This window comes from Peromyscus maniculatus, chromosome 12 (assembly GCF_049852395.1).
Source record: "Peromyscus maniculatus bairdii isolate BWxNUB_F1_BW_parent chromosome 12, HU_Pman_BW_mat_3.1, whole genome shotgun sequence".
Taxonomy (NCBI): domain Eukaryota; kingdom Metazoa; phylum Chordata; class Mammalia; order Rodentia; family Cricetidae; genus Peromyscus; species Peromyscus maniculatus.
Genome location: NC_134863.1, coordinates 39,528,821 through 39,540,999, shown reverse-complemented (window position 1 = coordinate 39,540,999; position 12,179 = coordinate 39,528,821). Strand labels below are relative to the sequence as shown.

Genomic DNA, 12,179 nt, shown 5'->3' with positions numbered 1-12,179 from the left:
TTCACAGATCTAGGAAAAGAAACCCCAAATTTATGTGGAACCATGAGAAACCCCAAAAAGTGATAGAAACACTTAGTAGAAAGAGAAATGCTGAAATATTCACAATACTTGATCTCAAATTATATCCCAGAGCAATAGTAACAAAACCAGTATGGTACTGGCACAAAAGTAGAAATACAGTCCAGTATAATAAAATAGAAAAACCAGAGGTAAATCTGCAAAGCTGTAACTCCTTTAATCTTGACAAATTGTCAAAAAAAAAAAAATGGAGGAATAGAAAAGCTCCTTTAACACACAGTGCTTGTAAAACTGGATTTCACCCTGTAATGGTGAAATGGTTCACTTCTCTAATCCTGCACAGAGACTAATTAAAAATGGATCAAGACTTAAACCTTGAACGTGTTAGAGGAAAACAATAAGAATACTTGATACCAGCATAGACAAGGATTTTCTGAAAAGTCCAGTGGCACAGAAAATTGAGAAATGGTCTTAGACAAAATTTAGATCTACACAGCAGAGGAACTAGCCAGCTGAATGAAGAGACTGCCTCTAGGTGGGAAAATCATTGTCAACTCTATAGCTAACGAAGGATTGACATCAAAGGTATATAAAGGATTATAAAAACATAATCCCCAAACCTACTTCATACAACCCACAGATGGATGAATGAAATAGGCAGACAGTCCTCAACTGAGGAAATGTTGGAAAAATGTTCAATATCCTTAGAGATCAGGAGAATGCAAATGTAAACTACCTTGTTCTGGCTAGCTGCAATCTGAGTGGCTATCATCAAGAGAAGAAATCTAGCTTCAGTATTCACAACTGCAGGAAATGGAGCCAACTTAGGTGTCCATCAAGGGGTGAATAAAGAAACTGCGATACATAAACACAATTTAATTTTGTGGAGCCATCAGGAAAAATGAACTTATGATATCTTCAGGAAAATGAACATAACTGAACATAACTGAAAATCATTACGTGTAGTGATATAAACAGATGAAGTAAGACAGATAATCACATCTTTATGTCTCTCTCTGTTTCTCTGTTTTTGTTTCTCTCTCTCTCTCTGTCTCTCTCTGTCTCTCTCTGTCTCTCTCTGTCTCTCTCTCTCTCTCTCTCTCTCTCTCTCTCTCTCACACACACACACACACACACACACACTAGAACATACTTTTAAAGACTGTGGCTTGCCAGTGAAATTCTGTTATTTCAATATTGCCAAGTGTGAAAAAAATATTTACCATCTGCACCAACTGTTCAAGTCCTAAATTGAATAAACATTTGATTTTGTTTAGAAAGATTTAACTTTTGGAAATAGTTTTTTAATTCAAAGTTAATTACCACTCATTGTAAAAATTCAAAACAAGTAAAAGTTTACATAAGAAAAACAAATCACTTATTCTCTGAATACATGCCTACTGTTAGCCTTTGAGTGATATTCGTCCAGACTTTTAGAGTTTACATGTTTTTATGGAATTTTGTTTAGCCTCAGAAGAGGCAAAGGATGGTACTATCTATCCTATCTGCCATGTTAATGGAGGTAGTTTTTAGGAATCTAACAGTGTAATGCAAATTAAAAGAGAATTAAAAGGAGCAGGTGCAGGACCAGCTGCCACACCTCCTTGTTTAGACTTCCTAATGAATAGCTACCATTAGTGAGATGCAGCTTTGCCTCCCCTCCACGTCTTTAGTCTAGTCCCCTGCTCCTGCAAGAAACGGTGTGACTGATGGAGAATGGAAGTGTCAGGAACTCAGAGCTGGCGACTTCCTGAGTTGAGATACTTGGGACATTTCTCAGCTTCGTTTCTCAAGCTGGATGTGGGTGGAATAAGATCACACCTATGATGCTGCTGTGACTAGTTGTCTCTTGCAAGCTTTCTTAAAATTAAATAAATGCGCTGTATGAAGACTAATATGCCTCACACATTCATTAAACTGAACGAAGAACTACAGATGTTGGAGACACATTTTTGTTATCACAAAAATAATTGGGTCCTTTTATACTGGTTGTAACAGATTTGGGTAATATAGAATTCTATCGTCTGCCCCAGAAATCTCACTCTTCCTTATTTATAACTGCTAATTTAATTACCATAGTTTTTATAGACCTAGTGATATTTCTTCTTCTAATTCAGTTTTGGTAACTTACATCATTTTAGAAATTTAATTTGTCTAAATATTAGCATTGTATGTGTCAAGTTGGTCATATTTTCTTATCAATATTTATTTCCTATAGTATATGTATTTACTATCTATCTGCTTTGTTAATCAATCAGGGCTCAGGAAATTAAGCCCTACAGAAGAAGGGGCAGAAAATTTTAAGAGCCAGAGAGGATGAAGGCTACCGAGAAAGCAGTCCCTCTCATACATAATAGGTCTCATTGATATACATTTGAATCCACAGAGACTGTGGCAGAATGCAGAGGGCCGGCACACCTGCACATGTCTCAACCAGATGGGTCCCCCAGCACTGATAGGGGAAAGTAGACATTAATTTCCATCCCTAACCAAGAAGCTGTCTTCAACTGATAACCAATTTCAAGGGAAAAAATTTTAATTTATTAATTAATGGAATTTAATTAATTCCATTAATTTTCTCCAATGGAATCTCACTTAACCACACTTAAGGCACTTAAGGGCAGGCCCATGCCCAGTAGAAGATGATCAACACACAATGAACTCATTGGTATTTTTGTAGATGTTTGTTTTGTTTCATGTTGCTTTGTTTGGGCATTTTTTTTTTTAACTTACTGGGGTTTGTTTGTATATTACAGTTACCCCCCCCCCCATTTTTAAAAGGGATTGTGTGTTTCTGTCTTTTTTCATTTTTTTTTTTTAAATTCTGGTTTATTTTGTTTGTATTATCTGCCTGCTTTTTTTTTTCCCCCTATAAAGAGAGAAAGGAGGCATGGCATTGGGTACATGGGGAGGTAGGAATGATGTGGGAGTATATGGGAGAATAGAAACCATGATCAGAATATATTGTCTGAAAAACATTTTCAATAAGAAGATATAATAATCCCCATTACCCATCTGTCTTGTGGCGACAGGGGCAGGAGAGAAGTTCCTCCTTACCCCCCCTACCCCCAACCCCTACCCATCAACGCTGGAGGCAGACTGGAGAGGCAGCCCTGTGGTCATAAGAGTGGGAGAGCCATCCCTGACCCCCACCAGCGGCAACACTCTGGAGAGCAGGCCCTGCATCTCACCAGAGCAGCACAAGAGAGCCAGCAGGTTAGGGTAGGTGTAGTTGAGCCGGACCGGAAATTGTGGACCATGGGAGAACTGTCCACATTTCCTAACTGGCGGACCAACCCTACAGCTGCCCAGGCCCAGAACCAGGGTTATAACTTGGCCTGCCCCAACATCCACCCCATCCATCTATGATCTTCTGGAGCACGTGAAGGAACCTGACCCTCAGACCCAAAGCTGTAGAATCTCCACAACACAGGGAAGCAGCAGAATGTCCAGGGAGAGTCCAAGTCGGGGCCCAGCATTGAACATGTAGTGAGACCAGGGGCCTCGAACCAGACCAAAGACTCTTAGCAATGAACACTTGCAAGTGGAAATGTATGGACACAGGAGAATACGGCGTGACTTGTTGGGTCGCATTGCAGCTTCCATGACAGGAATTTTTAATTCCTTTCCTCTTTCCCCCCTTCTCATTTTATTTTCTTCATTTTTTTTTCTCTTGAATTTTGTTTTATTCAGAGTGGGAGGTGGAGGGGTGGAGGGCGGATGAAAGGGATTCGGAATGAATGGGATTAAGATACATGATGTGAAAAACACTTAGAATAAATAAATTTTATTAAAGAAAAAGAATATATAATAAAATAAAAATACTCCCTCCAAAGTTTTCTTGTGTCATTTTGGGGCCCATTGCTTTCCCAGTCTCTAGCTTTTGAACTTAACAATACAATTTCTATTTTAATTTGAATCTCTTGTCATTTTAAATCAGATTATAAAATGAAAATGATATTTTTCAATTAATCTGTCATCAACCAACTCCTGTTATACCTGCTGATAAGTTATAATAGACTTTTTGAAAATTCCATAGACTGTATAAGCCAGTTTTACTTTTGTATTGGTAACCCATGTCTTTGATTTCTCTTTAAAATTATTATTGAAACTAAAATCTCCAGGACATCATTAGTGATGGGAATGGATGTCTTCGGCCTATACTGATTTTAGAGGGAAAATAGCATTTCACATTCAAGGATGGTATGATGTCAAGGCTTTATTTTATAAGAATTGTTAATTATGTTGAAAAAAAAATCCCTTTTAGTCCGACTTTCTTCGGGGTTTTGTTTTTCACTAGTCTGAAATGCATGCTGGGATTTGCCAAGTTATTTCTCCTTTATTCTAACGGTGATCCATTGTTTTTAGTTTGTTGATCTGGCGACTTACACTGATTGGGTTTCTTTTTTTTCTTTTTTTTTGGTTTTTTGAGACGTGGTTCACTGATTGGTTTTGAAATGTTAAATTTTCTTTGCATTTCTGAAATAAGCCTCCTTTGGTCACAATTATCCTTTTAATATGTTGCCTTATTATAGTTGCTAAAACTCTACTAAGAATTTTCTATTTGTGCAGATGAGGAACAATTTACTTCAAGTTTTCTTTTCTTACAATGCCCTTTAGAATTTGTTATAAGGGCAATGCTTACTAAGCATTTCACAGCTAGCAGATGCTGTCCTGGGTAATTTACATATTATGTTCAAACTTCTATTTTGATACAATTTTGGACTTTAGAAAACTACTGTAAAAATAATATAATATATTTTCATATACTTCTATTGATTTCACACATCTTAACCACCTACTACATAGATATTATTTTCTCACTCATACTCTGTTGCTTTTCATTTTCATGACTCGTATTTAAAACAGGAAAATCCTATATATTTTCCTTATATCCCCTTTCTATCATTTTATAAAGTCATTGGGTAATTTCTATCTTTAATTTTTTCTTGTTATTCTGTGCAGAACCAGGTTCTCGATTTAAGTCGTCTCAGATATTATTTCAGAGTCAATAAAACTGATCTGATTAATTTAGCTGAAAATCTCAAGATGAATTGCTATTATTTACTCCGCAGCGCTCTTGTAGATAAATCTATTTATAACACTATGAAGTCCATGTCTGACAGGACAGATAATGGCTCTCTAAAACTAACCTTCTCCCTGAACCACCCCCCCTATTTCTGTTTTTAGAGCCATCTCCTCTCTTAGAGAGATTGCAGGCTGATTTCTGAGCGCTACAGCCTCATGACTGACATTCCCTGACTGTGAGTTTGGCTAAGGAAGAAAGCGTGTGAAAGGCTGAAAGCAAGAGGAGAGCAGCTCATTTTTTTGGCCTTATCATAGCATGGCACTAGGTGTTGGTGACTAAAATCTATGCCTCCTGCCATGAAGCTAGGAATCTCACAGGGCTTCCTTAGCTGGCATTCCTCTGATACTTTCAAGCCCAGGGTTGGTCCTCAGCATATTCTTTTGTTAACTCAGAAGCCTTTCACTCTCCCTTATGCTTTTCTGTGTGATGATTAATCTGGTCAGTTTGACTGGATTGAACAATACCTTGGAGATTGCTACAGCACACCTCTAGGTGTCCTTGTTACAACATTTCTATTGACAAGTATGTCATGAGCTCTCTGATCTAATGAATGGATTATTCCATGGATAGATTTAAAAAAATGGCTAGAATATTGGGAAATGATAGATTACGGGCAGTAGGCCTGGTTAGAAGAAGTAGCTTGAGGGCTCTAATAGTCCTGTCCGTACTGTTCTGTTTCCTGAGAGCCAGATTCCTCCACCACTTTCTTCTTGCCATGATGAACTAAAACCATGAGCAAAAGAAATCTTTCCCCACCTAAGTTGCTATCATCCCAAAGTAATAATAAAACTGATGTGCCCTGCCTGCACCTAGGTAAGTATTCCCTTTATTTAACCCTTTCCAGCCTCCTTTGACTGTTAGCATTCTGCCCAGCCAGGATTCCAGCTAGTGCGTCAATTCTCCACGCTCCTGCTCTTGTTCTTTGCTCCTCCTCTCAAGAGTTCTCCAGTGAGAACGCCTGTCCCTGGGAGTACTCTAGCCCCAGTCATCTCTTGTTTTGATCAAAATTTAATCTACTACATGTCTTACTGGTGGAAGATCAACCAAAAGAAGATTCACTGTGTCAGAAACTCTGAAGATTGCTACTTGCGTTGCAAATGTCCTCAGGCATTTGGAGTTTTGGGGGCTCCTTCCTTTAATCTCAAGAAAACTGTTTTTAATGAGGAAACTTCATAGTCAAATGATAAAACTCATATTATCATCCTGTCCTTCAAGTAAGCCTAGCCCTGAATGTGCAAGCAGTTCAGAAAAAAAAGCACTTAATCCAGTGTTTCCTGAAATACTTCTTCAGAACAATAGTCCTGCAAAAATTTTAAGAATAAAAGGGCAGTTACTTTAATGTAACACTTTTAGAAATAATTTTATATACAACAATTTGTAACTAAAGCCATTAGAAGTCCTACAGTATATAAGTATATATACTTACTTTGAGCTTTTTATATTTCAAACAAAAACAAAATTTGTCAGACTGTGTAGGCTGTTTGCTTATTCCTCCCTCTAAGACTTGGAAGAGCATCTTCATAAAGGGATGAACTGTCTTCCTGAAAACCTGGACAGAAGCTTCTCCCATGGAAGAAAACAGCCTACATCTGCTATCATATACTTTTCTTTACTGCTTCTGAATTTTTGTTATCTGCTCTTTAAATCTTTGCTTTCCAATTCTGTTTCCATAAAACACATAAAGGACATGAAAAAGATTCAAGAATCTTATGCCAAACCCACTTTTTGTTCTATGGCTTTTAACTTGGTTTCACTTTCCTGTCTGAATGAGTAGATTTGCCAGAGGATCTCAGTCTAAATTCAATGTAGTTTAATAGAAATGTGAATGATCAATAAGGTCTAATCACATGCAATTGTAGCTCTATAACTAGTTTTGAATGGTTTCATGGTTTAAAACTGCCTGGTTACAGGTAGAGGGCGCTCTCCCTTCTTGTCTCCCCTAAAGCTGTGTGCTTCCTTTGCACATGCTTCAGGGTGGCTGAGTGATTTGCAATAACAAAAAAATTCTGCAGAGTGATAAGTTCTATTGCCATAAAATAGAAAAGCTTTTAAAATAGGAGAATTAAAGTGAGAGCTTTTAAAATTGCACAGTGCTTTTTATTTGGAATATTTCAAATTATAGAGAAATGAAACTATAAATATACCATAATGTCTGCTTTTAGGTGTTTAGAGTCTCTTGGAATAGATAGATGATGGATAGATAAGTAGATGGATGGATGGATGGTTAGATAGATAAACAAATATAGGGATATGTGAATATGTATATATGTTCCACACAGATATAAACATACCATACCAATAAGGGATAATTAATTATAAAAATGATAAATAACCATTAAAATAATCTAGACGAAGTAGGCCCATTTCTTTACACTGCGACCTAGTTTTCTATTTTTCTACATATGGAACCTGAGTGGCAGCTGTCATTGTATGTTTTTTAGTTTTGCCAGCAAAACTTCAATTTTCTTGCTCTTCAAATTCTCATTTCTTGACAGGTATCCATCAAAACCTCTTCTCAAATTTCCTACACTTGTAACATGCTTGGAGTGCATCAGGACATTTCTGCTCAGTCTAGCTATCTTTTAAATTTCGTTTTGATAACCCATCTCATTAAAATGTAGTGCAGACTCCTCATGTTTATTTATTATTTGAACATAGCTCATGAAGCCATTATTCAAATCTGACTGTACTCACTAATATATTTCATAACATACATATATCCCCAGACATTTTTGTATTCCGGTAATGTTTCCATTAGCCATCCATTCTTTAATGAAAAGCTATTTATTTTCCTGGAAATGAAAGAAAAAAATCTGTGGAGCTCTCTGCTGAACACTCACAGGCTTTCCCTGTGGTTTTTGCACAACTTGGTTCTATTTTCCGATTGTGTAAACCTAAGGAGTGGGTAGCATTGTAATACAGCTCACATTTCAAAAATACTACAATCATTAGAAACTATGACACAGAATTCTTAGCCTTGGTTTTTTTCTTCTATTTCCAAGGTCCCAGTCATGCATTTGGGATATATACTTACTCCTTTAGGCCAGTAAGCGATTCTCTTCTTGAGCTAGAGCACATCACCTGTGTCCTGTGCTCTGATTTTCGACTCCATTTAGACCTGCATGTGTAAACTCACAAGCTTGAGCCTGGGAAGCCCTGGGACAGCCACGGCCACCGGTGAGTTTGCTTGGAGAGTCTTCCAGCTGTTTTGTGTTTCTGGGGCCAGTAACAGAATTCTTGCATTTTTGCCCAAGTTCTTCTTGCTGTTGACCCGTGGACTGAAAGCCTGTTCCTAAATACTGCTGTTGTTTCTGGAATTGAAATTCCTGGATGACCCAGGTTTGAGCATCTTCTTCCTTCTCTCTGTTTTCTGCAATATTCCTTCTGCTAAAGATGTGTTTTGCACCCTAAGTTCTCAGCTCCGAGACCTTTTCCCAATGTCACCTGTATGAATCACATTACAATTGCTTGTTTGGTTAACCTGTGGGGTTCCTGCTTGGATCCATGGTCAGTTATCTTCCTTAATGACCAACCCCTCAAGGCCATTCCACAATGGCATCCTTTCCTTTTGAACTGATGTTCCAGGAATCCATGACAGTGTAGATGTCTGGGATCGGTCCTTCAGCTGCCTCATCCCCATCCCAGTGTTCCCTCTGAATGAATCCTTCTAACTGTTCATTGCTTTTGGAACTCTACATGAACCAAATACTATTATTTTCCTGAAGCAGTGTTCTGTGGGCACTCAAGATGTGCTCCATGGCACCTGCCATCCTGACGGTAGCTGATGAAGAAATAGTGATCTGGCCGAACACATCTGAGAAGGACTCTGAAGAAGAGATTAGCCAGTTTCCCTTTGTGCAGAACTTGTCTAGATTCAATATACTAATATGCACCCATACAGGCAAAATTAAGGTACTCCTCCCCCCCCCCCGATACATTTGTTTAGGAATATTGTTTTCTAAGAGCTTCTTAAAGCCAAGTATTCTGTAAAACATTAAAAATGATTTATTATTGTTATTACGTGTGTGTTTTTGTGCACTGTGGCAGGTGTGGTGTGCGAGGGGGGGTGTCAGGGGACAAATATTGAGTGTAAGTTCTCCTTCCATTGTGGGTTCTTGGTGGGCAATTCAGATAGGCAGGCTTGTGGGACAAGCACTTCTATCCACGCAGCCATCTTGTCAGCTCTAGAACATGCTTTTAAAATGCTTCTAAGGGTTAGATTAGAGAATCTTTTAGTGTTTTTCAGTTTTACAGACTGGTTCAATTATTCACAATAAGTATTCTGGCAGGAAGGAAGTGAAAAAAAAAAAAAAGGTCTCTGAGTATTTAGCCAGCTCCATCCAAAGAAACAAGAGCCATGAGCACAGCACCTGGGTTCCTATATAGTTCTTGTTTATAGAGGTGCAAAGATGCTGCAGAAGACCCCACCCATTGTGTTATGTCTTTCAACAGCATGATAATATTTACTGAAACCTAATGGGTCAAGCGCAATTCTAGGTTCTGAAGCTGTAATGGTTAATTAGGCTAATTCCATCTTGTATGTATGAATTTCTTTAAACATCATCCAGAGAACCTATATTCATATTACCAAGAATATGGAATCCACCAATGAGTCCACAAACAACTGAGAGCATATGGGAATGTGGCATGTACTAAACTGAATGCTATCTCCGTGGTTAAAAGAGAAAGAACATGCTGTATGTGGACAAAATAGTTTTACTTTTGATAAAGAGAATGAAATATTGTCTTTTATGACAACACAGATTGGATTGGAAGGTAACACATTAATTTAAATAATTCAGTCCCAGAAAGACAAATACACATATTTCCCCTCATTCATAGAAGGTATAAATAGAGTTCACAGAAATAGAGGTTAGTGGTTACTGGAGGCCAGGAAGGGGAAGGAAAGGAGACAGAGTATAGCCAAATAATGAAAAGCAAGATGCATTTAGAGAGCAGAAGTTAATTTGTGTTCTATATCATAGCAGCATGAATATACTCTCTAACAATTTATGATGTATTTAAACATATCTCAACAAGTCACTTTCCAATACACAGAAATAGTAAATGTTAAGAGAGATGAAAGCTAACTACCTGGATTTTATCATTATGCATTGCATGCATGTGCAGAATTACACCATATCCCATAAATATGTGCATATGTTAATTACATTACATTTTAAAGCTGAAAAAGCCATGTTAGATAAAATCTTTCCATGTGTCTACACTAACAATTATATATATATATATATATATATATATATATATATATATATATATATATATGTAACCAGGGCTGCACCATGCCAAAAATCGTGATTCTCTGGGGTTCATGGTTACTCCTCAATGCGTTGAAATACTGCTGCATAACACCCTTAGATACAGATGTTTAAGAAATCCCGGTGCTGATGCAGGGATAGTGGTAAAGCTTGCTGGTGAGTCGGGCTTATACAGAGCTACTCATGCTGGCTACAGTGATGGCTGGTGGAACCAAGGCAGGCCCCTGGCCCCCTGGTAGGATGATGTCCATCTGACAGGCATGTATTACTCACTAAGCACTCAGAATGTTCATTCTCCTCTCTTCATTGGGTCTCAAAGGACAGAGTGAGCCGCTGAACACACACCGGGGCTTGCTTACTATTGGCCTACCAGTTCAGTAGATTTCCTTGTAAACTCAGAGGTGAGGAGACTCCTGGATTTCCTCAAGGGATATGGTGTATTTCTCCTTGATTCATTCACACCTTGCTTTCATTCTTTATCTAAGGCAGACTTTATTTTTAAATCAGGTAGTGATGAAAATTCAGCTCTCGGCATACAGAAGCACAGCAGATTTTTCTTCCCACGTTCCACCACTATTTAAGTTGACTCGGTTCAACCTAAACGCTTGAAGCCTCTCTCACCACATTTCCTGTTTATAACTGAACAAAGTACACACAAAAGAGTTGAAGAAACAGAGGAGAGGAGAAAAAAACCCGAGTGCTGATAAAGATATATGTCGGCGCTATGCTGTTTCTAACATAACAGAGCAACGGCGTTTAGAAAAAAAAGCTGGTAGGAGAATTCGCAGTCTGTCCTTCTGTTTCATGGCTGCACACGGGCGCTTCTGAAAAGAACCATGTCAGGTGGGTGGCATTCTGAAGTCCTTTTTTTTTTTTTTCATTTCTATGACTAACAGTTTATTTACTAATTTCTAAGTCTTAACAAAGAGGTATTTACTTGTGGGAAAGTAAGTTGGTTAACATGGCGTTTTAAAAAATGTACAACGATGTTTTGTATGACTGAAAAGTGGTTTGTTTGAATTGCATTCATAGTATATTGATTATTTGCTCCTGAAAGAAAAAAAAAACTTAGGCAGCGTTTCCTATAAACACAGTTATCATGGCTATTGATGAATGTTCACTAGTAACTGTGCCATTTGAAAGTTTGTTGTTTTTACAGAAACTTTTGTTGACTTTGCATATTTCTCCTTGGTTGGTGTAGACAGAAAATGGGATAGGAATAATTGATTGTAACTGTCTAGCAATTAGGCGTTATAGTTTCCCCTGAGGGATCAGTAGAATTGCCAATAATCATGGAGATGAAAAACTCACGAGACAGATTGTGATGGGATCTCAGATGATTTCCCTGCTACGAATCCAAGCCCATCATTCCTTCCTTCCACATTCCTGATGTTCTCTTCACTTTTTTAACAAACGTTTTTACAGCAGAAAAAAAAAAGTGTATTATTTAAAGAAAGAGCACTGTGAAACAGAAAACCCTTTGTTTGTTTGTTTGTGTTTGTTCTCAAGACAGGGTTTCTCTGTGTAGCTCTGACTGTCCTGGAATTCTGTAGACCAGGCTGGCCTCAAACTCACAGAGATCTGATTGCCTCTGCCTCTTCCTCCCAGGTGCTGGGATAAAAGGCATGTACCACCACCACCCAGCAGAAAAAATGTCTTACAAGCTGGCATTTAATTACTTTAAAATGCAAAATATTAACTTGAATTTCCTTCAGAGTTTTACTCCTGTGGATTCCACATAGTTTGCCTTTTATAACTGGAATAATAACGTGCATTAAATCATAAACTCAGCT

At 37.9% G+C, this 12,179-nt stretch overlaps 1 protein-coding gene across 2 annotated transcripts in view; it reads left to right on the top strand.

The window, feature by feature from the left end:
- Nucleotides 1–11,064: 11,064 nt before the first annotated feature.
- Trat1 (T cell receptor associated transmembrane adaptor 1) overlaps nt 11,065–12,179 on the top strand; it is a 37,902-nt gene continuing 36,787 nt past the window's right edge. For both annotated transcript variants that reach the window (XM_076548928.1, XM_076548927.1), the window contains exon 1: nt 11,065–11,229. In XM_076548928.1, coding sequence (XP_076405043.1) covers nt 11,223–11,229 — 7 coding nt within the window. In that variant the 5' untranslated portion in view covers nt 11,065–11,222. The remainder of the gene's footprint in view (nt 11,230–12,179) is intronic.